Below are 26,900 nucleotides of genomic sequence, written 5' to 3'. Positions count from 1 at the left end.
CATAGAGAATATTTTTACTGCTCTAAAAGACTTTGGTGCACTGCCAATTCATCCTCCTTTCCCTCTCCTTGAACCCTGGCAACCTGTGATCTTTTTACTGCCTCCATAGTTTTGCCTTTTCCAGAATGTCACATAGTTGGAATCATGTAGTATGTATGTAGCCTTAAAGATTGGCTTCTTTCACTTAATAATATGCATTTAAGTTCCTCCATGTCTTTTCATGGCTTGATAGTTCATTTCTTTTTAGTGCTAAATAATATTCCATTGTCTGGGTTTACTACAGTTTATTTATCTGTTCATCTACGGAAGGACATCTTTGTTGTTCCAAGTTTTGGCAGTTACGAATAAAGCTGCTATAAACATCCATGTGCAGGTTTTTGTGTGGATGTAAGTTTTCAACTCCTTTGGGTAAATGCCAGGGAGTACAATTGCTGGATCATATGGTAAGAATATGTTTAGTTTTGTAAGAAACTGCTAAACTCTTCCAAAATGTCTATATCATTTTGCATTCCCACTAGCAATGAATGAGACTTCCTATTGCTCCACATCCTTTCCAGCATTTGATGTTGTCAGTGTTCTGTATGTTGACCATTCTAAATGATATGTGTGGTGGTATCTCATTGTTACTATTTTTAATTTTCATTTCCCTGATGACATATGATTAAGAGCATAACTTTTCTTATGCTTATATGCTAAAAAAATCTTTTAATGTTTATTTTTGAGAGAGAGAGTGAGCACTAGTCGGAGAGAGGCAGAGAGAGAGGGAGACAGAGGATCCAAAGTGGGGTCTCCACTCTCAGAACAGAGCCCAATGTGGGGCTTGAATTAATGAACCATGAGATCATGACCTGAGGCAAAGTTGGATGTTTAACTTAACTGAGCCACCTAGGTGCCCTCTTTTGCCCAGTTTTAAATTGGGTTGTTTCCTTATTGTTGAGTTTTAAGAGTTCTTTGTGTATTTGATTGACAGTCCTTTACCAAATAGGTCTTTGCAAATGCCTTCTCCCGGTCTATGACCTGTTTTTTCATTCTCTTGACAGTGGCTTTCACAGAACAGAAGTTATTAATTCTAATGAAGTCCAGCTTATTATTTCTTTCATGGATTGTGCTTTTGGTGTTATAGCTAAAAAGTCATTGCAAACCCAAATCACAATAGATTTTCTTCTGTGCTATCTTCTAGGATTTTTATGGTTTTGTGTTTTACACTTAAGTCTGTGATCCATTTTGAATTCATTTTTATAAAGAGTGTGAGGTATCTACTTTTTTTTTTTTTTGCTTGTGGATATCCAGTTACTCCTGCGCATCTGTTGGAAAAACTTTTCTCCATTGTATTGCCTTTGTTCTTTTGTCAAAGATCAATTGACTATATGAATGTATTGGGGTTCTGTTGATCTGTCTATTCTTTTGCCAGTACCACACTGTCTTGATGATTGTAGCTTTAGAGTAAGTCTTGAAGGCAGCTAGCATCAATCCTCCAGCTTCTTCTCCTTCAATTTTGTGTTGATTATTTTGTGATCTTTTGCCTCTGCATATAAGGCTTTAAAATTAGTTTGTCAACATCTACAAAATAACTTGCTGTACTTTCAGTTGAGATTGCATTGAATCTATAGGTCAAGTTGAGAAGAGCTGACATCTTGATAATATTTAATCTTCCTATTGCTGAACATGGAATATCTACCATTTATTTAATTCTTTGATTTCTTTCATCACAGTTTTAGTTTTCCTCATACAGGTCATGTGTATATTTTATTAGATCTGTATATAAGTACAGTAAAACCTTTGTGAGTAACTTGTTCTGTGAGTGTTCTGCAAGATGAACAAACATTTCTAATAAATTTTAACTTGATAAATGAGCAGTGGCTTGCAATATGAGTCCTTCGTGATGCCGAATCTCACATGATCACAGCTGAGCCAAGGGTTCTTGAAATTCACTGATATACGAATGCTTTGGATTATAAGCATGTTTCTGGAACAAATTATGCTCACAAATCAAGATTTTACTGTATTTCATTTTTGGGGTGCTAATGGTATTGCTGTTTTTAATGTCAAATTCCAGTTGTTCATTGCTGGTGTATAACAAAACAATTGATTCTGAACCCTTAGTTCTTCATTTATTTGTGATTTTTAAAAATTTCCTCTTTTTGTAAAAGCATACTCTTTTTGTGGTTATTCATCATTAAGTTCTTGGTAGTTTAGTTTTCCTTTACTGAGTTTTTCTAATTCTTATTTATGTTTTTTTTATCGTTTCTTAATGTCAAATTTTTAGCTCCGTTTGAAATTATAAGTAGTTTTTTGAGCATGTTTGTGGTATGCTTTCCTTGTCCATAGGGAGTTTAGTTATTCTGGTAACTTTTAAAAAAACTTAATAGCTTCTATGAGATTTGACCATATAACTTTTCTGTTCATTTTTATTTAAACTTCATTTTTCTGAACTTTTAGAAGGTGTAATTCAGGATTGTTTTTCTAACTTTAGAGCTTCCTCTTCTGGTTTTTGCAGAGTGAAACTTTCTGATTCTGTTCCCTGCTCTCATTTTTAGAGAGTGTCCGTGTCCCCCCTGCCCCCCCCCCCCCAGTGGGGGGCCTTGGCTGGCCAGTTTTTGGAATTCCTGGGGTCCAGACTGCTTTTTTGACTTATTGTGGACACTTTGCTCTCATAATTGAGTTGCACTAAACTCCTCCCAGTTGTGATGATGTTCTCAGATGTGCTTCCAGTGCTTCCAGTGGATACTAGCTGGTTTCTCTCTTTTCAGTTCTTTTAGTTGGGCTTAAATCTGTTGTCATGTGATTTATTTTCCATTTTCATAATCTTTTTTTGTTGCCTTTTTCATGTTGAATTAACTCAGTATTTTTTGTAAAATTGCATTTTATCTCCTTGTTGACTAGTAAGCTATAATTCTTTGTTTAATAATGTCTAATTCTTTAGGGTTAATAATATAAAGTATATCAAGTTATATTCTGTTACTTCATATTTAGTATGAGAGTTTTAACAGTCTGCTTGTTTCTTTTCTCCTGGTGTTTGTGCTGTTGCTGTCATATATTTTCCTTATATGTGTTATAAATCTCACAATATATTGTTATTTTTGCTTTAAACACTGAAGTATTAGGAAAAGTTGTTTTTATTTATCCATGTACTTACTATTTCCAGTGTTCTTGATTCTTTGTGTATAGGCAAGTTTTTTCTGTTCTCATTTTCTGTCTGATTGAAGGACTTCCCCTTAGTATTTCCTGTGGTGGAGGTATGCTTGCTGGTTTGTTCAGGTTTCATGTTTGAAAAGTCTTTTTATTTTGCCTTCTTTTTTGTAAGATAATTTTTCTGGGTATAGAATTCTGGGTTAACAGTTTTCATCTTGAAGTACTTTAAAGATCCTGTTCCATCTTTGTGCTTGCATTGTTTTTGATGAGCAGTCTGCTGTTGTTCTTACCCTTGCCTCTTTTATGTATGTCCCTTTTCTGTGGCTGCTTTAAGATTTTTTCTTTATTACTGGTTTTAAGCAATGTGATTATGATGTACTTTGGTGTCTTTTTTTTTCTTGTGCTTAGGTTTTGTTGAACCTCTTGGATCTGTAGGTTAATAGTTTTCAGAAAATTTGAAAGAGTTTAGGCTACTCTTTAAGTAATTTTTTATATTCTCCCCTCCACTCCCCACCTTTTTTGGAATATAGTTACAGTAAAACCTTGGTTTGTGAGTATAATTCGTTCCAGAAACATTCATGTAATCCAAAGAAAGCACTTGTCTATCAAAGCAAATTTCCACATAAGAAATAATGGAAACTCAGATGATTTGTTCCACAACCAAAAATATGCATATAAAAATGACTACAATACTGTAATATAATACAAAATAATAAAGAAAATACAAAATTATAAAGAAAAATAAACAAATTAACCTGCACTTACCTTTGAAAACCTTCATGACTGATGTGAGGTAGATGAGAGAGGAGGGTTATTGTGTAGGACGACGTCCAGTATCCCTAACGGAATCACTGTTATTTATTGGCTCAATGGAATCTTTTTCTTTTGGTGCAGCTTTAACAAGGAACCTATCCAATGACACTTGGCTTTTGTCATTGAGGATTTCTCAGAAATGGAATATTGTATTATCGTGAAACAGATTCATCACTTGCACTGCCACAGCCTTATTCAGGTGGTGCTTTTTTACAAAATTTTGGACTGTTTCCCACATTTTACACATCTCCCTGATCTCATTTGAAGTGAGGGATTCCTCCGCCTTTTCTCCTCCTTCTCTACAGATGAGATGCACATGTAGACTTCTTACAAAATCTTTCAATTTCGGCCACCCTCATACCTCATTCATGCTTCTGGATGATTTTCTTTTTTTTGTTTTAAATGTTTATTTCTGAGACAGAGACAGAGCATGAGTGGGGGAGGGGCAGAGAGAGAGGGAGACACAGAATCAGAAGCAGGCTCCAGGCTCTGAGCTTTCAGCACAGAACCTGATGTGGGGCTCAAACTCACAAACCGTGAGATCATGACCTGAGCTGAAGTTGGTCGCTCAACTGGCTGAGCCACCCAAGGCGTCCCTCCATGATTTTCTTCTTAACTTCCACTGTAATCATCTCCTTCTTACAGCCTTTCTTTTCAACCTTTTTCTGCATGGGAGCCATTGTATGTGCTCCCATGGATGTGTACTACAGTATAGTATTAATAAACTCTTGTTACATACTGTAGTTAATGTAACTGGCAGTAAGACAGAGGAAAGGGTCCCTGCAGGCAGCCTGACCTAGAATGAAGCAAAGAATTCCTAAGCTTACTCTTTTGTGGAAAAGGACTGTCCATGGGTGCTTTGAAGTGACAAAAAATACACTAGTGCCCTTCCAACATTCTAAAAGAAATCACTGATTTCTGCAAGCACCACAGCCATGGGAGAGGATCACCCACAATCCTGCAATGAGAGAGAGAAAGAAGAATCATTGGCTCAGTTGTGATCATGTGACGTTCAGTGTCATATACTACTCTTATTGCAAGACATGGCTCGTTTTTCAAGTTAAAATGTGCTAGAAATGTTTACTCATCGGTGCACCTGGGTGGCTCAGTCAGTTAAGCATCTGACTTCGGCTAGGTCATGAACTTGTGGTTCATGAGTTTGGGCGCCATGTCAGGCTCTGTGCTGATAGCTCAGATCCTGGAGCCTGCTTTGGATTCTGTGTCTCCCTCTTTCTCTCTGCCCCTCTCCCACTCATGCTCTGTCTCTCCTCTCTCTCAAAAAATGAATAAACATTTAAAAAAAATTTTTTTAAAAGAAATGTTTACTTGTGGAACACTAAGAGAAAAAGTTACTCAGAATCCAAGGTTTTACTGTACTTGTATCTTGAAGTTGCCTTATAGCTCACTAATCCTGTTTATGAATTTGTTCCTTTTTTTCTTTTAGACAGTTTTTATTGCTGTCTTTAATTTCATTAATCTTTACAATATCTAATTTGCTGTTAATCTCATCCAGTAATAGTGTATTTTTCATAACTAGAAGTTAAAAGTGTGTTGTTTTTTTTTTTTAATCTTCCATGCCTTTACTTAACATTTTGCCTCTACCTTTTTGAGGGTATGTAATACAGTTAAAATAACTTTTAATGTCCTTATTTGCTAATTCTATCTTTTTAGATAGATTGGATTGGTTATTGGATACCAATATTGGATACCAATATTGGATACCAATCCAATAGATTGGATTGGTTATGATTCCTTTTCACTTTCCCTCTACCCATTGCTCTTTTTGTTTCTCTCCTTTTGCATGTCTGGTAGTTTTGTATTAGTCACATTGCATTGTGAATTTTACTTTTTTGGGTGCTTGATGGTTTTGTACTCCTATAAATACTCCTGAGCTTTGTTCTGGGATGCAGTTGAATTATTTGGAAACAGTTTGATTTTTCTCAAGGTCTGCTTTAAGTACTACCTTTCTAAATTCTCTGAATTACGAAATTTTCCATCTGATGGGAACACAAACTATTCCTGGTCCTGTGTGATCTATCTAAGGTTTGTTTCCTCTGCCCTTTTCTGTTTGTCCTCCCCCATCTCTGGTCTCAGATTCTGTTCATATGCATTTGCCGATCATTACTCAGCTGAAGACTCAGGAGGATCTTCAGATCTTTAGAGCTTTCTATCTGTGTAGCTCTCTCTGGCACTTTGCCCTGTGAACTGTAGCCACCTTGATGTCCCTGGACTGACAGCTTCATCTCAATTCACATAGACCACCAGACTCCACTTCGGTTCCATCTCCCCACACCACTCTAAGGAAGCCATCCAGGCACAACTGTCACAAAGGCTCACCTTGTCTATGTCCCATCTGTCAATGATTATTGTCCCGTGCTACTTGATGTCTAATGTCTGAAACTCAATTTTTCATATATTTGTTTGGTTTTTAGTTGTTTTATGTAGGAGGGTAAATCTAGTATGTGTCACTCTTTCTTGCCTAAAATGCAAGTCCATCATAGGTTTTTTTTTTTTTTTTCAATGTTTGTTTATTTTTGAGACAGTGCAAGTGGAAGAGGGGCAGAGGAGGACAGAGGCTCCAAAGTGGGCTCTGTGCTGACAGCAGGGAGTCTGATGTAGGGCTCAGACCTATGAACTGCAAGGTTATGACCTGAGCTGAAGTTGATTGCTCAACCAGCCAAGCCCCCCGGTGCCCCCATCATAGTTTTTTTTTAAGATTGTGTCTGATAACTCCAATATCCAAATCTCCTGGGAGTTCTGTTTTGTTGTTTTTCTTTTTCTTTTGGTTTTCAATACTTTGGTAATTTTCTTTCTTCTTTCTCTCTCTCTCTCTCTCTCTCTCTCTTTCTTTCAGAAAGAGGGAGAGAGTGTGCCTATGCACATGAGCGGGGGAGGGGCAGAGAGAGAATCTTAAGGAGGCTCCACGTGAATCCTGCTGCAGAGCTTGATCTCATAGCTGTGAGATCATGACCTGAGCCAAAATGAAGAGTCAGACACTTACTTGAGCCACCCAGTCACCCCATTTTGGTGATTTTCATTGAGTTCTGGAAATTGTATGAAATGGTAGAATAATTTGATAGTCTGGATGGTGTTCTTTTTCCTTACGGGTGGATTTACTTTTGTCCTTGGGCAGGTAGTCACGGTAGGAACGGCTGACCATAATCTAATCAAGGATTTATCTCCTTTTGTGTGGTGTTCATTGGGTTGGCTTATTGCAGGTCATACTTACTACATTTATAGATCTTCTTTTTTTTTTTTTAAGTTTATTTATTTATTTTTGAGAGAAAGTATGAGCATGAGCAGGGGAGGGGCAGAAAGAGATAGCAGGAGAGAGAGAGTCCCAAGCAGGCTCTGCGCTGTCAGCATGGGAGCCCTATGCGGGGCTTGAACTCACAAATTGTGAGATCATGACCTGAGCTTAACCACCTGAGCCATCCAGGCACCCCCCCCCCCCCCCCCCCATTTATAGATCCTAACTAGAATCTTGATGATTTAGCAGGGTCTTCTGTGATGGTTCCCAAATTCCTGTGTTGTTTCCCCAGCGGTGGAAGAGGGATTAAAGCTTTGCTTAGCACCTCAGCCTCTCTGCTTTTGCCTCATCTACTTGCCTTAGCTGCTTGTGATTCTGCATATTTTGCCAAAGGTAATGTGGGACCTGTCCTACCTGGTACTTCTCTTCTGAGCTCTTTGTCTCTCATCTCTTTGCTGCCTTGGTAGTTCTCTGGTGCTTTCAAATTCATTTTTGTGTTTTGTACCCAGTTTTCATCTAGTTTTTCTTTCCTTCAGTAGGGTGGTTGGTCAACAGCAAATTATTTTGTTGTTACAGGAAGCTGAAATTCAGATATATACACATTTTTAAATTCTACGTAAAGAATCTGCAGATAACAAACAACTTTCATGTTCCTCTTGTTCTTCCATTGTGTTGTGGCAGCACTGTGACTGCCTGCTTTTGAGGTACATCTGTAGCCCAGAACAGGTACTTGTTCCAGGCCCTTGAGGCGGCAGTGCAGGTAGGGAGAGAGATACTGACCAGAGTCACACTAAGGAACCTTCCAGGATATAGGAACTTAGGTCTGGACTCCTTGGGAGTCTTTTTTTTTTTTTAAACTTTCAAGACTGCATGTGTCTCTAGGAGGTAGGCCTGTTCTGGCCTTTTTACTTCGCATACTTGGGGAAGCCTGTGACTCAGGACTTCCACTTCTAAGAATCTGTCCAAACTCCTGGTTGGGGAGATCTCTCCAGTACTAGACATCATGCTCTGGCGACTAAGTGTATGCTGACTCACCACTGCTACCATCTGCCCCGGGCCTTTCCTCCTCATTCTTCAAGCCCACAATACAGCTGGCATATTGGGTGTTGTTTCTTGATAGATTTCTAGCCAAGGATATATGTGGTTCAGAAGTATTGTTGCTATAGTTCTGGTGATCTGGATTTTCTTCTGAATCTTTGGCTCTTTTGAAAATATCACTGGGAACTTACATGTATTCAGTTGCACCTTTAAGGATATCAGCTTTGCTATGCTTCCTGCTCTGGGGAAGAAATAGCACAAGTGCCTTCAGTTTGGCAAAACCAAAGTTCAGATTTTTTTATCCGCTCATACTCTTTGGTGTTGGCCACGTGCTCCTGCTCCAGCACCAGTTGGAGGTAACCACTTGAACTGGCAGATGGTGGCCAGCTAGGGCAGCGGCTCAGACTGCTCCCACAGCATGTCCTCCAGCACCTTTGCCTGCTGAGCACCCAGGAGAGTGGGTGCAGGGGTCATGGAGGGTGGGGGGTCCTCCTTGGTAGTTTTTAAATGATCTATAAATCAGGTGCCTTTAGCTGTAGGGTCACACATTAGCCTTTTCTAGTTTGTGACACTTTCTGACATTTTGAAGGCTTCAGTTGAGTTTGAGTCTAGTTTGAGTAAGCTTTCTTCATGTTTTTCCATGGAGAGTGGTAGACCATGTCGCTCAAATTCTGGATCAGGTTCTTCTGATTTTCTTTTTTTTAAATTTTTTAAAATTAACATCCAAGTTAGCGTATAGTGCAACAGTGATTTCCGGAGCAGATTCCTTAATGCCCCACACCCATTTAGCCCACATCCCCCCTCCCACAACCCCTCTAGTAACCGTCTGTTCTCCATATTTAAGAGTCTTTTATGTTTTCTCCCCCTCCCTGTTTTTATATTATTTTTGCTTCCCTTCCCTTGTGTTCATCTGTTTTGTATCTTAAATTCCTCATATGAGTGAAGTCCTATGATATTTGTCTTTCTCTGACTAATTTCACTTAGCATAGTACCCTCTAGTTCCATCCACGTAGTTGCAAATGGCAAGATTTCATTCTTTTTGATTGCCGAGTAATACTCCATATTGTGTGTGTGTGTGTGTGTGTGTGTGTGTGTGTGTGTGTGTGTGTGTGTGTATACATACATACATACACACACACACACACACACATGCATCTTCTTTATCCATTCATCCATCGATGAACATTTGGGCTCTTTCCATACTTTGGCTATTGTTGATAGTGCTGCTAGAAACATTGGGGTGCATATGTCCCTTTGAAACAGCACACCTGTATCCCTTGGATAAATACCTAGTAGTGCAATTGCTGGATTGTAGGGTAGTTCTATTTTTAATTTTTTGAGGAACCTTCATATTGTTTTCCAGAGTGGCTGCACCAGTTTGCATTCCCACCAGCAGTACAAAAGAGATCCTCTTTCTCCACATCCTCGCCAACATCTCTTGTTGCCTGAGTTGTTAATGTGAGCCATTCTGACAGGGGTGAGGTGGGATCTCATTGTGGTTTTGATTTGTATTTCCCTAATGATGAGTGATGTTGAACATTTTCATGTGTCAGTTGGCCATCTGGATGTCTTCTTTGGAGAAGTGTCTGTTCATGTCTTTTGCCAATTTCTTCACTGGATTATTTGTTTTTTGGGTGTTGAGTGCGATAAGTTCTTTATAGATTTTGGATACTAACCCTTTATCTGATATGTCATTTGCAAATATCTTCTCCCATTCTGTCGGTTGCCTTTTCATTTTGCTGATTATTTCCTTTGCTGTGCAGAAGCCTTTTATTTTGATGTGGTCCCAGTAGTTCATTTTTGCTTCTGTTTCCCTTGCCTCCAGAGACGTGTTGAGTAAGAAATTGCTGCAGCAAAGATCAAAGAGATTTTTGCCTGCTTTCTCCTTGAGGATTTTGATGGCTTCCTGTCTCACATTGAGGTCTTTCATCCATTTTGAGTTTATTTTTGTGTATGGGGAAGAAAGTGGTCCAGGTTCATTTTTCTCCATGTCACTGGCCAGCTTTTCAAAACACCACCACTTACTGAAGAGACTGTCTATTCCATTGGATATTCTTTCCTGCTTTGTCAAAGATTAGTTGGCCATATGTTTGTGAGTCTATTTTTGGGTTCTGTATTCTGTTCCGTTTGTCTGAGTGTTTTTGTGCCAGTATGATTTTTTTTTTTAATGTTTATATTTGAGAGAGAGAGAGAGAGAGAGAGAGAAAGCATGCATGAGTGAGGGTGGGGGGCAGAGAGAGAGGGAACAGAGGATCCAAAGCAGGCTCTGCACTGACAGCAGAGAGAGCTCGGCATGGGGCTCGAACTCATGAACTGTTAGATCATGACCTGAGCTGAAGTTGGACGCTTTATTGACAAAGCCACCTAGGCGTCCCAAGTTCTTCTGAATTTTTTAAAGATAGTATTACATTTAGCTCTTTTCGGTAATTGTGGTAAGTGTAACTCCAGAGTCAAGTAGGTTTCAGAATGTTAACAGCTTGTGCAGCTGTCCACCCTCTCGGTGACCCTGATGTCTACTCTAGGGAAGTCTAGACTGGGGACAGGTAAACAAGAGAGGAGGGAAACTCAAGTGGAGGCAGGACATGCACAATACTAGTTTTGAGGCCATCACTAACTTACTGGAAATCACTTACATGTTATTCATTTACTCTGAGACTTCTGATGTGGAAGGTGATGAAACATAAGGTTTCAGGAATCTTACAGGCTATAGAAGACTCCCACAAGAAGATAATTATAAAACCATGATAAATACAGGACAGAAAGCTTGACCTATTATCTTTTCTTTAAGACGGTCTTAGCCAGCTTGGCAGGATCAGGGAAAACATCCTAGAATAGCTGACTATTGAGTTAATGATATTAGCCAGGGGAAAGTGGAGTTAAGGACATCACAGGAAAAGGGGACATGGAGAATATAAAGTATACAGTGGAAGTCTCCCTTTCATCCCCCTTTTCCCGTTATACCTCCCAGCATGCACACACGTATGCATTCATATACAGGGTTATTAGTTTCTTTTATACACCTCTGGAGTCCTTCCATACATATGTAAATACAAATATAGTTTCTTATTCCACATCATATTTAAAAAAATTTTTTTTTAATGTGTATTCATTAAATATCTCAGAGAGACAGAACATGAGCAGGGGAGGGGCATAGAAAGAGGGAGACACAGAATCTGAAGCAGGCTTCAGGCTCTGAGCTGTCAGCACAGAGCCCAACGCAGAGCTCGAACCTACAAACTGTAAGATCATGACCTGAACTGAAGTCGGACACTTAACCAACCGAGCCACCCAGGTGCCCCTACACCTTATTTTTAATTCAAAAGATAGTATATTATGTACAAATTTCTGCACTTTGCTTTTTTTCCCATGTAACATTGTACTGTGGAGAGATTCTAAATAATAGATAGTTCTCTTATCACTGTAATTTTTCCTCCCTCCTTCCCTCTCCCTCCTTCCCTCCCCCTCCTTCCCTCCTTCCCTCTCCCTCCTTCCCTCCTTCCCTCTCCCTCCTTCCCTCCTTCCCTCCTTCCCTCTCCCTCCTTCCCTCCTTCCCTCTCCCTCCTTCCCTCCTTCCCTCTCCCTCCTTCCCTCCTTCCCTCTCCCTCCTTCCCTCCTTCCCTCTCCCTCCTTCCCTCCTTCCCTCTTCCTCCTTCCCTCTTCCTCCTTCCCTCTTTCCCTCTCCCTCCTTCCCTCTCCCTCCTTCCCTCTCCCTCCTTCCCTCTCCCTCCTTCCCTCTCCCTCCTTCCCTCTCCCTCCTTCCCTCTCCCTCCTTCCCTCTCCCTCCTTCCCTCTCCCTCCTTCCCTCTCCCTCCTTCCCTCTCCCTCCTTCCCTCTCCCTCCTTCCCTCTCCCTCCTTCCCTCTCCCTCCTTCCCTCTCCCTCCTTCCCTCTCCCTCCTTCCCTCCTTCCCTCTCCCTCCTTCCCTCCTTCCCTCCTTCCCTCTCCCTCCTTCCCTCTCCCTCCTTCCCTCCTTCCCTCCTTCCCTCCCCCTCCTTCCCTCCTTCCCTCCCCCTCCTTCCCTCTCCCTCCTTCCCTCTCCCTCCTTCCCTCTCCCTCCTTCCCTCTCCCTCCTTCCCTCTCCCTCCTTCCCTCTCCCTCCTTCCCTCTCCCTCCTTCCCTCTCCCTCCTTCCCTCTCCCTCCTTCCCTCTCCCTCCTTCCCTCTCCCTCCTTCCCTCTCCCTCCTTCCCTCTCCCTCCTTCCCTCTCCCTCCTTCCCTCTCCCTCCTTCCCTCTCCCTCCTTCCCTCTCCCTCCTTCCCTCTCCCTCCTTCCCTCTCCCTCTCCCTTCCCATTTTCCAGAGAGAGAAAGAAAGAATCTCAAGTAGGCTCCATGTGTGTAGCCCGATGAAGGGCTCAAGGCACCCCTGTAACTTATTTAAGTAGTACTATATTGATGGTCAGTCTATGACAAACCACTGCTACAGTGAATAACCTTGTAGATTGTTTTGCATCCTTTCTAATGTATATGTAGGTCAAAAGGGTATATGTGTTTATAATTTTGACAGATGATAGTTGGCAACTTTTTTCAATAATGAAATTCAGAATCAACTTATCTGGTCCTGGCATTTTTATCATGATCATGTTGTTTTATAAATTAGGGTGATTTGTAGGATACTTTTTTTTTTTTTTTTTAATGTTTGCTTATTTATTTTTGAGAGAGAAAGAGAGCACAAGCAGGGAGGGGCAGAAAGAGAGGGAGACACAGAATCTGAAGCAGGCTCCAGGCTCTGAGCTATCAGTGCAGTGCCTAATGTGGGTCTCAAACTCACAAACTGTAATATGACCTGAAGTCGGATGCTTAATCAACTTAGCCACCCAGGCTTCCCTATAGGATGTCTTTCCATTTGTTTTTTTTGTAGAAGTCCTATATACTTCTTGGTAGATTTATTCATAGGTATTTTACCTTCTGGTTCTTCTTATGAATAGAATCTTCTGTTACTTTTCCATCTAATTATTGTATACATGCAAATTGTTTTGCATATGTTATTTTGTGCTTTGTTCTCTGTTATGCTATAAACCGTTTTATGTAACTGTTTTATTGAGATATAATTCACATATCCTATAATTCATTAAAGTGCACAGTCAGTGGGTTTTTGTTTATTCACAGGTGTGCAACCATTATCACATTCACTTTTAAAACATTTTTAGCACCCCAAAAGAAACCCTATACTCATTAGCAGTCACTTCCCATTTCCTTCCGGTCCCCTAGCCCTAGGTAGCCAGTAGTTTATTTTCTACATCTATAGATTTGCCTGTTCCAAACATTTTCTTGTGGTCTTTGTGACTGCCTTCTTAATACTTAGGATAATGTTTTCAAGATTCATCTGTGTTGTAGCACGTATTAGTACTTCATTCCTTTTAGTGGCTGAATAATGTTCCATGTGTGGATATCATTGTATTTATTTATCTGTGTAAAAACACACTCCTGTGTGTCTTGTCTACTCTCAGTACTCTACTACAATACTACTTTACTTCAACACTGGATGTGCCGGTTTTCTACACTTAAAGCAATTCTGTGACACCACCTCAGCTGGGTGTCACAGAACTCAATTCTGACACTAGTGTTGGGTACCACAAGTTAAGGGTTCAGTCCCATGGAACTGCTCCCCTCAACTTCAGACACTAGTCACAAGTCCAGGTTATCTTGTGCTTTCAGTTGAGGAGCTACAAATCCAGAGGTTCCCAGGATCATCCTCTCCTTGGGTTTAATTAATTTGCTATTATCAGCTCACAGAACCAGGAGAAGAGTTTACTTACTAGATTACTGCCTTATTATAAAAACTCAGGAACAGCCAATGGAAGAGATCCCATAGAGCAAGGTGTAGGGAACAGGTAAGAAACTTCCATGCTCTTTCCAGACCCCTCGCCTTCCCCATACCTCCCTGTGTTCCCTACTCTTGAAAGCTCAGAACTCCATAGTTAACAGATTCCCTCAGAGGCTTCATTAGGCACGGTCGATTAAATCTGGTGATTGATACAACTTCTCCCCCCTCTCTTCTCCCTGGTGGTTGGGGATGGGGGCTGGTGGGGACTGAAAATTTCAATTCTCTAATCCTGCTTGGTGTCCCTGGCAACAAGTCCCCATTTATGGGGGCATTAAAAAAGTCACCTCATTTAAGGTTAAACTCTGGTGTCCTTGAAAGGAGCACCTGTAATAAAAGACACCTTTACTGTTTTAATCACTTCAGAAATTCCAAGGATTTTAGGAGCTCCATTCTGGAAACAGAGATGAAGATCAAATGTATATTTTTTGTTGTAAATCAAAGCATCACAGATTGTTTCTACTTTTTGGCTCTAAGAATAATACTGCTGTGAACATTTGTGTACAAGTTTCTTTGTGGGCATTTTCATTTCTGTCAGGTAGGTACTTAGGAGTGGAATTACTAGATCATATGGTAATGTTTAACTCTTTGAGTAACTGACAGACTGTTCTGAAAGTTTCTGCATCATTCTACATTCTAAACCGCCTTGTACAAGGGTTACAATTTCTCCACTCCTTGGCAACAATTGTTACATATGTCTTTTTGATTTAGCCATCTTAGTGGGCATGAAAGAAGTATTGTGGCTTTGATTAGGGTTTCCTTGATGGTTCATGAAATCGAGCATCTTTGCATGTATTTATTGACCATTTACTTATCTTCCTTGGAGATGATACAAGCTTTTGATAGAAAAAGTATGTAATGAGTGGATGGGGGAAATGTACAATGATGGTCTATTTCACTTTCATTGTAGGCAATCAAGTTCAAAAGCAAAACATGCAGTTAAAACTAAGATTTGTAACCTTTAATGTTTAGAATCTCTGTTAATCTTAGATCAGTTTTAGAAAATCTTTTATAGCAAACAAAAGTTCTATGGTTCCATCATTTTTTAATTTTTTTCTTTTTTTTTTTTTAAATCACATTAAGGAATCATGTATAGTTTAATTTTGTTTCCTGTTTGGTTTTTTTTATATTAACACGAATGTGATATAATGGTAGTTACACCAGGTGATGGGATTTGGTATTTTTAAACAGTGTTGAATTATATAAATAAGCATGTTCATTTAAAAATAAATTTATTAGGGGCGCCTGGGTGGCTCGGTTGAGCGACCGACTTCGGCTCAGGTCACGATCTCACGGTTTGTGAGTTCAAGCCCTGCATCGGGCTCTGTGCTGACAGCTCAGAACCTGGAGCTTGCTTCTGATTCTGTATCTCCCTCTCTCTGCCCCTCCCCCACTCATGCTCTGTCTCTCTCTGTCTCAGAAATAAATAAACATTAAAAAAATTTTTTTAAATAATAATAAAAATAAATTTATTAACAGGGCACCTAGCTGGCTCAGTCATTTGACTCTTGATCTTGAAGTTGTGAGTTCAAGCCCCATGTTGGGTGTGGAGATTACTTAAAAATAAAATCTTTAAAAAATGAAGTTAGAAAAGTGCAAAAGGTGTAACTGGTTCAGATGTTACTGACTGAGCTTTGCAACAAACATTTCCTTTTATTAAGGTCAGTTAACCAGATGGTGGAGCTCCTTAGTGGTAGAGCACAGACTATTGTGAGTCCCCTTACCTGAGTTCAGCCCTTTCTTCATCTGCATCACACCACCTCCACTGTCATTCTGTTTTAAGCCTGATATTCTCACCTTTCTTTGTTCTTTTGCCTTTTTCCTAATACTCGTCTCAGTCTTTGCATTCTCAGGTTCTAGGCTTTTTACCTCCAGGCCTAATCTTCTTTTACTTAAACTAGATCTCTTTAATTTGAACAAGCGACATTCTTTCCTTGCATTTAAGACCTGAATTCTTTCCCACCAAAGTTTGATGAGGGTACCTTTGCAGATGTGTTTTCCTTCACGGATTGAAACTGCCATTTGTTAACTCACATGCCCTGTTAAGGCCGTTTCCTTCCCCATCAACTTTGCTATTTTTAAATTAAGCACTATCAATGGATTTAATCTGCCAAATGTTCTCCTTAGTGCCCTTCATGTAATTTAATCAGGTCTCTCTTCTTCTTCTTCTTAATCCAATTTGCCATTCTCACAGCACAATCCTCTTCCTTTTGTGAAGCTTACCTTACCATGACCCCGAAATCCTGGTCTTTAACTTCACCAGGAGTTGCAAGTGGGGAAATTTCAAATGGCCACCGTTTCCAGTTACAGTGGATTCTTGTTACTCACAGTAGTTATGCTCTATATGGTCACCTTGAGCATGGAATTAGCAAGTACTGAAGCATTGCTCCGAGAGGAGATACATGGTTAGGTTCCTGTGAACCTCTAGTCACAACACTTTTCATCAACTAGTCAATACATAAGCTTGTTTTATGTGTGTTTATGTTTAAAGACACCTTATTTAATGTATATTGTCAACTCATTAACCTTGAACTCTTGGACACTAACGAATGCCTGAGGGAAACTTAGCTCAAACACTAGACACCTCACAGCCTTGCAGCTGGCATTTCAGCCCCATGCTTTGGGGCCATTTAAAACCTCAAATTCACCACAAAAAGCACAAATACGCAAAAAACAAATATGCAGAAACAAATATAGCACTAAATTATGAAGAAGACACTTGTTCACATTGTGAAAAGTGGAGCAAGAAGCCAGAGTGTTACCTTGTTGGACCTCATCTGGGAACTGTTCTGGGTGACTACAGTTTTTTGCTTCTCTGTGCATGTTTATGAATGAGTGTAACAGAAATACAAGAATTGCATTTGGAGTTACAAGTAAACTGGAGGGGATAGGGGAATTCATAGATACAGAATCTGGGAATAATGGAGATAAGTATAATTCCCTTTTCTTCTAAAATGTCAGTTTTAAAGATTCAAGTCAAGATGTTTTCTTCCTTGCTTTCTCTAAATCTGCAAATGTAGAGGTAGCAATTTTGATTTCTTCATAGGGATGTTAATTATACCTGGTCCCTAGAGTTTGCTAATAGCCCCTCTGATTTGAGGGAACACTAGTTAGATTCCCCCTGTCTCTTAGTATTTAACAAATAAAGGATTCTGGATATGTTAGAATGAAATTACTTCTCAAAACACAGCTCTTAATTTAGGTCAGGATAATCTCAGCATTTCTCAAGCCACAAAGCTGCTTAAAATTGAATGCACATTTTTGGATGCAGAGGAATGTACAATTTTATGGAGAAGTAAATATCCTCAGAATTTCAAAAGGTGACTCTCTTTTATTCTCAAAAATTAGGAACCTTAATTTCTTAGGTTACATAGTTCTACCAGTAGAGTTTTAATCTAATTGAGGAATTGTGATGGGGCAAAGGATATTCACATTTAAAATTTTTAGTAGCTATTTCAGGATTGGTTTCAAAATATAGTTGTGTTTTTCCCCATAATTAATGAAGGTGTCTCAACCCTCTTAGCCTTGTGAATATTGGATACTAATCTTATTTTGTTATTTGCATAAGTAGAAGTGAATTCTTTGTTTAAATTTGCATATGTTTTATTGTTGAAATAAACATTTTTTTATAACTAACCCTTTTTTCTTGAGGACTTTATATTTACTGTTCTGTCCCCACACCAGCATACTAGTCACTGAAAGTTGACCGAATAAATGAATGTTATCTCTCTCTTTGTTTTTGTTTTTGTTTTTTTTGTTTTTGTTTTTTTAAAAGAGAGAGCGGGCACTCATGCAGGGAGTGGCTGAGGGAGAGGGATAGAATCTGAAGCAGGCTCCATGTCCAGCGTGGAGCCCTTTGCAGATCTGTGCACGGAGCCTTATGTGGGGCTCAGTCTCACAACCGCGAGATCATGACCTGAGGCGAAATCAAGAGTTGGATGCTTACCTGACTGAGCCACCTGGGTGTCCCTGAATATTATCTCTTTGGCTGCTGTACTTGTTGGCATCTCCACATTAGAGAGGTTTTGAATTTTAATGTACTCAAACCTGACAGTTTTTGGAATCTTGGGTTTATGTTTAGAAATAATCTCTTCCATTACTTTTCTGGTTTTTTGGCATTTAGAAATTTATTTGTGTTACTTATCTGTGTATGGTAGAGATCTGATTCCTCCTTTCCCTCTCCCTTAAATCTTGTATGATTGATTTATTTAATACATGACTCCTTATACTTGATTAAAAATTTTTTTTAATGTTTATTTTTGAGAGAGGGACAGGAGTGGGGGCAGAGAGACAGGAATAGAGAGAGAATCCCAAGCAGGCCCTGCACTGTCAGTGCAGAGTCCAGTGCAGAGTCTGAACCCACAAACCATGAGATCATGACCTGAGCCAAAATGAAGAGTTGGATGCTTAACCAACTGAGCCACCCAGCCCCTCATCCTTTCTTCTTGGTTTTCTTTCTGCCTACTTTCTTGAGAATTAATTTTGTATCCTTCCTATTAAGTTGAAGTATAAAAATGTATTTCTCAAGCCCTTCTACCTTTTTTTGTTAAGTGTTATCTTGAGGCTGAAACATATGTTAAGACATGTACCCAATAAGTAGTTTGTGATATTTTAAGTGCTTTATTTATTTATATTGAATATTAGCTGTGTGCTTTAGTTTTATGAACTGAAAAGTAAATAAATTTGTTTTACAAATAGGAAATGATGTAGTTTCTACTGTAATTATTACACAGTAAGGAAAAATACTTTCTTAGACCAGGATAGATTTTATTGCATAGCTGTATTGATTTAAGTTGACATGTAATAATCAGCATGTATGCAAAGTGAATAATGTGATATATTTGGACATCTATACATCCTTGAAGCCATCACCACATTCAAGGGACATATCTGTCATTCCCCTGAATTTGTCATTCCTTTCTCTACCTCCTTCATTTCTCTGTCCCTTCCCCCAATCCCAGGTAATCGCTGTTCTGTTTTCTTTAACCATAGGATTGGTTTACGTTTTGTAGAATTTTTATTTAAAAGAAGTAATACAGTATGTACTTTTTGTTGTTGTTGTTTAGTTTTGCTACTTATTTTGATATTCATCCATGCAGTTGATTTTTAATAGTTCATACTTTTTATTACTGAGTAGTATCCTATTACTTGTATATGCCAGCATTTATTTATCCATTTCTTTGTTGATGAAAATATTTGATAATTTCTACAAATAAAGCTTTATGTACACTTCTTTATAGAGGATATAACTTTCATTTTTCTTGGGCAAATACCTAAGAATGAAATTGATCATAAGGTAGGTAAGGTTTAACTTTTTAAAAACCTCAAACTAGGGGGTGCCTGGGTGACTCAGTCGGTTAAACGTCCGACTTCATCTCAGGTCACGATCTCACGGTCCGTGAGTTCGAGCCCCGTGTCGGGCTCCAGGCTGATGGCTCGGAGCCTGGAGCCTGCTTCCGATTCTGTGTCTCCCTCTCTCTCCGCCCCTCCCCTGTTCATGCTCAATTTCTCTCTGTCTCAAAAATAAATAAACGTTAAAAAAAAAAATTAAATAAAAACCTCAAACTATTTTGCAAAGAGGTTGTCTCATTTTACATTCTTACTACATATCTTTGATCCATATCTTCACCAACACTTGTCAAGTCTTTTTAATTTTAGCCACTCTTCTGGGTTTGTAGTGGTATCTCATTGCGGTTTTAATTTTCATTTCCCTAATGATGCTGATGTTGAGCATTTTTTCATATGATTATTTACCAGTTGTATGTCTTCTTTGGTGAAGTGTCTATTTAGATGTTTTTCCTGTTTTGAAAATTGGATTGTTATTACTGAGTTTTGAGAGTTCTTTATATAATTTCTAAAATCAGGTAGTTTTAGTCTTCCAGCTTCTTTTTCAAAGTTGTTTTGAATTTTATAAGGCCTTTAAATTTCCATGCAAAATTTAGAATCCATTTGCCAGTTTCAGACATGCTGGTATTTTGATGGTGATTGTGTTGACTCTAAACCAATTTGGGGGAGATCTAATATCTTAACAACATTAAATCTTCTGATCTGTGAACACTGTATATATCTCTGCTTCTTTAGGACTTCTTTACTTTCTTTCAGGGTGTTTTGTAGTTTTTAATATATTGGTCCTACACATATTTTTGTCATATTTTCCTCTACTTTGTAATTTGGTACTAATGTAAATGTTATTGTAAATATGTTTCTGATTATGCATTGCTGTATATAAAAATACAGTAGATATTTTGTATATTGATACTTTATCCTACAACCTTGCTAAACTCATTTATTGGTGGTATTTTTGTAGATTCTTAGGATTTTACATGATGATTGTGCCATTTGCAGATAACCATGACTACTTCTTTCGACTTTTTTTCTTATTGCATAGGCTAAAACTTCCAGCATAATTTTGATTGGGAGTGGTGATAGTGGACATATCTTGCTTTGTTTCTGATCTCAGGAGGAAAGTGTTCATTCCCTTACCACTAACCTTCTTATACATACCCTTCTTCAAGATTTAGGAAGTTCTGTTCTTAGCTTACAAGCAAGCTTTTTTTTTTTTAAAATCAGGATTTGATTTGATTAAATGCTGATTTTTAAATGTTGATTTGTCATATGCTTTTTTACATCTGTGTATATGATTTTCTTTTCTAAGAAAAAGTTTTTTGAAAAATTATTTTGAATGTTTAACAAACCTTGAATTTGCTAGTGCAAGTCTTACTTGGTCATTATCTTTTTAATCTGTTGTTGAATTTGATTTGTTAAAATTTTGTTAAAATTTGCATTTTTGTTCATGAAGGATTTGATTTGTAGTTTTTTTGGTACTAGTTTTATCTGGTTTTGGTATCAGAATGATGTTGGCCACATAGAATGAGTTCGAAAGGATCTTCTTGCTTTCACGTTTTTGGATCAGTTTGTGTAGAATTGTTATAGTTATTCCTTAAATATTTGGTTGTATTCACCAATGAGCCTTTCTGGTTCAAGAATTTTCTTTGTGGGAAGGTTTTTGTCAAATATATTCAGGAGTACCTGGGTGACTCAGTTAAGCGTCCTCCGTGGTTTCAGCTCAGGTCATGATCTCAAGGCTCATGAGTGCAAACCCTGCATCAGGTTCTACGCTGACAGTGTGGAGCCTTTTTGGGATATTCTCTCTCTCTCTCCACCCTCCTCCCTGTCTCCCCCCTCTCTTTCTGCCCCTACCCTGCTTGTGCTCGTTCTCTCTTAAAATACACTTAATTAAAAAAAAAACAACAACACTCATAATGTTGTGCAGCCGTCTCTACCATCCATCTCTGTAGCTCTTTTCATCTTCTAACTTGTCTTCTTTTTTGAAAGGTATTTTTATTGGGTTGCTAGGTTCATAGTATTTATTTTCTTTCAGTATATTAAAGATTTTGCTCTGCTTGTCTTCTCTCTCGTACTGTTCACAAGTAAAAGTCTGCAGACATTTTATCTTTGTTTCTCTGTGTAATTATTTTTCCTTTGGCAGCTTTTAAGATTTTCTGTTTATCATTTGTTTTAAGCCATTTGATTAAGATGTGCCTTCCTGTAGTTTTCTTTTTTATTCTTCGTGGAGTTTTCATATACTTGGGGGTTAATTGAGCTTTTTGTGTCTAGGTTTATAGTTTTCATGAAAAGTAGAAAATTTTTTGCATCTCTTCATTGTCTTCTTTTTTTTCTTTTTGGTGATAGCCCAAGATATAATTCACATAATTCATCCACCTAAATGCACATTCAGTGGTTTTGTATATTCACAGAGTTGTGCACTCATTACCACAGTTAGTTTTGACAACATTTTCATTGCTCCAAAAGAAACGCGATACATATTAGCTTTCATTTCACCTCAGCTAGCCAGACCTTGAAAGTGTTAATCTTTTTTCTGTCTGAATGGATTTGTTACTCTCCTGGACATTTCAAATAAATGGAATTATGTAATGTGTGGTCACTAGCTTTTTCCATTCAGCGAATTATTTTTAAGGTTCAATCGTGCTTTAATATGTATTAATGTTTCATATGTTTGAATACACCACATTTTATTTATCTGTTGACAGACATTTGGATTGTTTCTGTTTCTTGACTCTTGATAATTCTGCAGTGAGCATTTAAGTTTTTGTATGGACACGTGTTTTTCTTTCTTTTGGGCATATTCATCGGAATGAATTGCTGGCTCATGTGGTAACTTGTATAACCTTTTTGAGGAACTGCCATACTATTTTCCAAAGTGGCTTCGTTAGTTTACATTTCCACCAGCAGTATGTGAAGGTTCTAGTTTCTCTACTCCTTGCCAATACTCTGTCTTTTTTATTATAGTCATCTTAGTGGGTATGAAGTAGCGTATCATTGTTGTTTTTGATTTGCCTTTCTCTGATGGCTGGTGATAATGAGCATCTTTTCAAGTGCTTGTTGGCCACTTGTGTATCTTCTTTGGAGAAGTGCCTATTCTTTGCCCACTTATAAATTGAATTATTTGTCTTTTCTTACTGAGTTGTATCAGTTCTTTATATATTCTAGATACAAATATCTTATTAAATTTATGACTTTCAGATAGTTTCTCCTGTGTGAACACACTTTTCACTTTGTTGATGGTGATCTTTGAGGCACAAAAGGTTTTAATTTTGGTGAAGTACAGTTTAACATATTTTTTGTTGCTTATGCTGTTAGTGTCCTATCTAACAAACCATTGCATAATCTCAGGTCTTGAAGGTAAATGCCTCTGTTTTCTTCCAAAAGTTTTTGAGTCAGTTTTTGTATATGGTGTAAGGTAAAGGTTTAACTCCTAAAAGTTAAAACATGTGGATATCTGGTTATCTTTTGGGTTTATTTCCTAAGATATTTTTTTCTGTCCCCAACTCCCCTATTTTGGGGACTCCAATTACATATATATTAGGTTTAAAGTTGCCCAAGAGTTCATGGACGTGATTTTTTTTAATGTTTATTCATTTTGAGAGAGAGAGAGGGAGAGAGGGAGAGCACGAGTGGGGGCGGGACAGAGAGAGAATCCAAAGTAGGCTAGCGCAGAGCCTGAGGTGAGGCTTGGTCTCACAGACTGTGAGATCATGACCTGAGCCAAAATCGGGAGTCGGATGCTTAACCAACTGCGCCATGCAGGTGCCCATGCATGTGTTTTTTTCTAGTATTTTTCTCTCTTTTCATTTTGAGTAGTTTTGTTGCTGTATTGTGAATTTTGCCCTGTTGGGCAATGCATATTTTTGTATTCCTATAACCAGTATTGAACTTTATTTTGGGATACAGTTAGGTTACTCAGAAACAGTTTAGTTCTTTTGAGGCTTGCTCTTAAACTTTTTAGGTGAGACCAGAGCAATCTTTAGGGCTGATTTTTTTTTTTTAATGCTTTTATTTATTTTTGAGAGAGAGAGAGAGAGACAGAGAGAGAGAGAGAGAGACAGAGCACGAGTGGGTGAGGGGCAGAGAGAGAGGGAGACACAGAATCCGAAGCAGGCTCCGGGCCCTGAGCTGTCAGCACAGAGCCTGATGCGGGGCTCGAACTCATGGACCGTGAGATCATGACCTGAGCCAAAGTTGGACGTCTAACCAACTGAGCCACCCAGGTGCCCCTGATTTTATACCACTAATAAGTCCAGCACCTTGTGAGTTATGATACATTTCCTTCTGGTAGTTGGCAACACTAGCTAGCTTCAGTTCTGTGTAAATGTAGGGATTGTTTCTACTTCTTTTGGGTGTTTTTCCTTCTGGCTCAGGCAATTTCTCACATGTTTATACTGATCAATACTTAGCTGAAAACTTGAGGGGGAACTTTTTCCCATCTCCAGACTTCTTTGTTTATCTCTTCCTCTCTGGTACTATCTCTGCCTTTGTAAATTCTGGTCATCTTGGCTTCCCTGCTCCAGAACTTGGGGGAGATCACTGTGCTGCCCTTGGGATCTCCTACCTGTGCAGTCCAGGAAGCTGAGACAGTTGTAAGGCCTGCCTTGTTTGTGATCATTTGGGGATCACTGTTCTGCACTGGTTGAAGTCTAATCGCTGAAATTTGTTGATTCATATATATTGTCTGGTGTGGTAGTTGTTCAGGTAGGATAGTAAATTTGGTCTCTGTTACTCCACCTTGATTAGAAATCTTAAGATTGCTTTCTCAGCCAATAGAAAATCAGTTCTCAAAGACTAGTGTATTTCCATTACATCTGTTTGTTTCATTCTGTCTCAGAGTAGATCTTAGACCATTAAAGAGATTGGAGGAAAGTTCTTAGATGGATTGTAGAAATGATTGTCATCTTACCAAGAAGTACCAAAGTACTGATTTAATGTTACATTGAAAGAGATTACTTTCTTGGTTACTGAACCCGGGGTCTATTACTGTTTGATTATGACTTCATATCTTTGATGTTTCTGGGCAAGTATTTTTGCTTGTAAATTATTCAGTACAGCTTTTGTTTAGTTATATGATTCTTGATGCAGTTATTACTTGAGTACACTGGTCTTAAAACTTTGTTAAGCTGAGAATATATGGTTTACCTTTTGTTTGCAGGCAGAATTCTTGTTTTCTAGAGTATAGATAGGAACAGCCTCCGAGAGAGGATTTGATTTTTTTTTTTGCGTATCCAAATTAATCGTGGTGACATACTAGATTTATCATTACTATAAATCATTCATATCTTTCTTTCGTGTCATAGCTGAGGCAACCTTAAAGGATAAAGTCTTAGCTGTTGTGCTCTTAAAAAACAATGATGCATTTTAAACACAGATTTTTTTAGTTTGCTAAGTAGAGCTTACAACCTAATCATAGCAGTACGTTGTCCTAGAATAGGTAAGCTTTCTCCTGTTAAACCCTTCCTCACAATGTTTTGAAAGATAGATTATTATTCATTGAAACATCTAAATGTTATTTGATCCAGGGACCAAATTGTAGACAACACCATATTAATCCTTTCCCCATTTTTTCCTTCTCTTACAGGAAAAGTAAGAAGCTTAAGCTCATCTTTGTGGTCACTAACTCACTTGACAGCTTTGCATCTGAGTGACAATTCCCTGTCCCGCATTCCTTCAGACATTGCCAAGCTTCACAATCTGGTGTATCTGGACCTGTCCTCTAATAAAATCCGGAGTTTACCGGCAGAACTCGGAAACATGGTATCACTCAGGTGTGCAGATTCGACTTCTTTTCTGACTTTAACCCCCTACAAACAAAATAGAATACTTATTTTGCTAGGAAACTGCACTACCAATTAAATGGTATTTGAACAAGAGCAAACATAATTGTATCCCTTGTAAAGTTTTCTGGGGAAATTGAATGTCAATAAATAATAAATTAGGTAGATTCATTGCCTAAAATTTGTTTTATTGCTATGTTATGTGTAATATACTTTATTCCTAAACAAAAATTTTGGATAAAGTGGGGGTAAATAAATAAAAGGCAGTTATGTTAATCCTACATATGGACTCTCCTGTGACAAACGATTGTGGTGCTTTCCCCTCTAAATTCTGGGGTACCATACTATGCTTAACACAGGGTCCAGGATACCACTGCCAAGGAATGACACCTTTTTGGCCATCCCAGGGCTTGTATGCATGATAGTAATAAAGCCTGGACTCAAAAAAAAAACTAGAATTAGTCACTGCATTTGGAGGACTACAGTGCGGAGTAGAGGAGTAGATAGGATATGGAGTCACACAGTTCAGTTTGGAATCCTGTGACTTTGCCATTTACAAGTTGTGTGATTTGGGGCAATCTCCTTAACTTTGCTGAATGTTTTGTCCTCTGTAAAGTTACTGTAAGGCCTACCTAGCCAGGGCTGAGATTAGAGATACCTGAGATAATGAGTAAGAAACTACTAGCACCCTGCTGGACACATATTGTATTTAATAAATGGTAATTGCTATTTCTTTTATTATCCCTGTTTTTTTGTAAGGTAGATGGGATCCATCCAAGTTGAAAGTAAAGCTAATTTCTAGTTATTATGTTAATCCCAGTGGAAAAATCTTGCTCCATATCGTATTACTTGCCTTTTCTTTTATTCCCCTGGCTGTTTTGCTGCTTCCTACCATTTGCTGCATAGTAAAAAGGAATAAGGACCTCGTGAGAGTTTCTTTACCTTTGTTATTCCCACTCCAGCTTTTTGACATTGTTTTGGGCTTAATTACTGAGTATATACCATGACCATTTTTAATCTCCTTAAAAGACCTCTTTTCCCATGTGATATATGTGGAAATAAATGGGAACAAATTATTTAGACTTGTTTAGTTTATGGCCTCACCAGCCTCTGGTTCACTAAGTAGTAACCGAGGTTCATTTAAATTCTAAGAACCAGGGATTATACTGGTTCTTCTTTTTTTTAGAAGTAGTTCTCTTCACCTTTAAAAATTGATAAATAAAACTTACCGCAGAAAATTGTAAGTATCTCAGTGTTGGGTCTTTGTTTCTTTTCACTACTGAAGATTCTTTTGATAGTTCATAAAAAAATATTAATTGTTAATAAAGCTTCCATTATGTCTAATGTGAAACTTTAAAATTTGGAGAAATATTAATGGTAAACTTAATTTTTTAGCTGTCATAAGCTATTTTCAGTTGGTGCTACATGATCATTTTAAATCTCATTTAACAATTCACTTGTTAGGCTGTTTTATCATTTCCACTTTCTTAAAGTTGTGTAGTAGACTCCATGTGGCTGGATCAGTGCTGCTCTTGGGCAGTCTGTGGACTGTGCCCATTTGTAAACTGTGTCATCAGCCTGCAGTGGAATAGACAACGTGTGAGAGCAGTTTTGTATCTATTGAATCTAATGCACTTTAAAAATATGACTTGTGCTTTGTTGGTCTTTTTTTTTTCTCCTCTCTTTTCTTGAATTAGAAATTAAAAAAAAAATTTAAAAAT

At 38.4% G+C, this 26,900-nt stretch overlaps 1 protein-coding gene and 1 pseudogene across 4 annotated transcripts in view; one reads left to right on the top strand and one right to left on the bottom strand.

Moving 5' to 3' along the window:
• The window catches only part of CNOT6 (CCR4-NOT transcription complex subunit 6), a 76,964-nt gene that overhangs the window by 27,118 nt on the left and 22,946 nt on the right, over positions 1–26,900 (top strand). For 3 of the 4 annotated variants that reach the window (XR_006200694.1, XM_042932347.1, XM_042932338.1), the window contains one exon: positions 24,984–25,170. Coding sequence is in view for 3 of the 4 variants with exons in the window: in XM_042932347.1 (XP_042788281.1) it covers positions 24,984–25,170 (187 nt within the window). In the remaining variant the exon portion in view is untranslated. Of the gene's footprint in view, positions 1–14,805; positions 14,905–24,983; positions 25,171–26,900 lie in introns of those variants that run through there. The other variant, XM_042932356.1, reaches the window with a different exon arrangement.
• On the bottom strand, positions 8,048–8,707 carry LOC122224515 (annotated as a pseudogene).

This window comes from Panthera leo, chromosome A1 (assembly GCF_018350215.1).
Source record: "Panthera leo isolate Ple1 chromosome A1, P.leo_Ple1_pat1.1, whole genome shotgun sequence".
In the NCBI taxonomy this organism is placed as follows: Eukaryota; Metazoa; Chordata; class Mammalia; order Carnivora; family Felidae; genus Panthera; species Panthera leo.
Note: the sequence above shows the minus strand (reverse complement) of the source record. Positions and strands in the feature narration are given on the sequence as shown.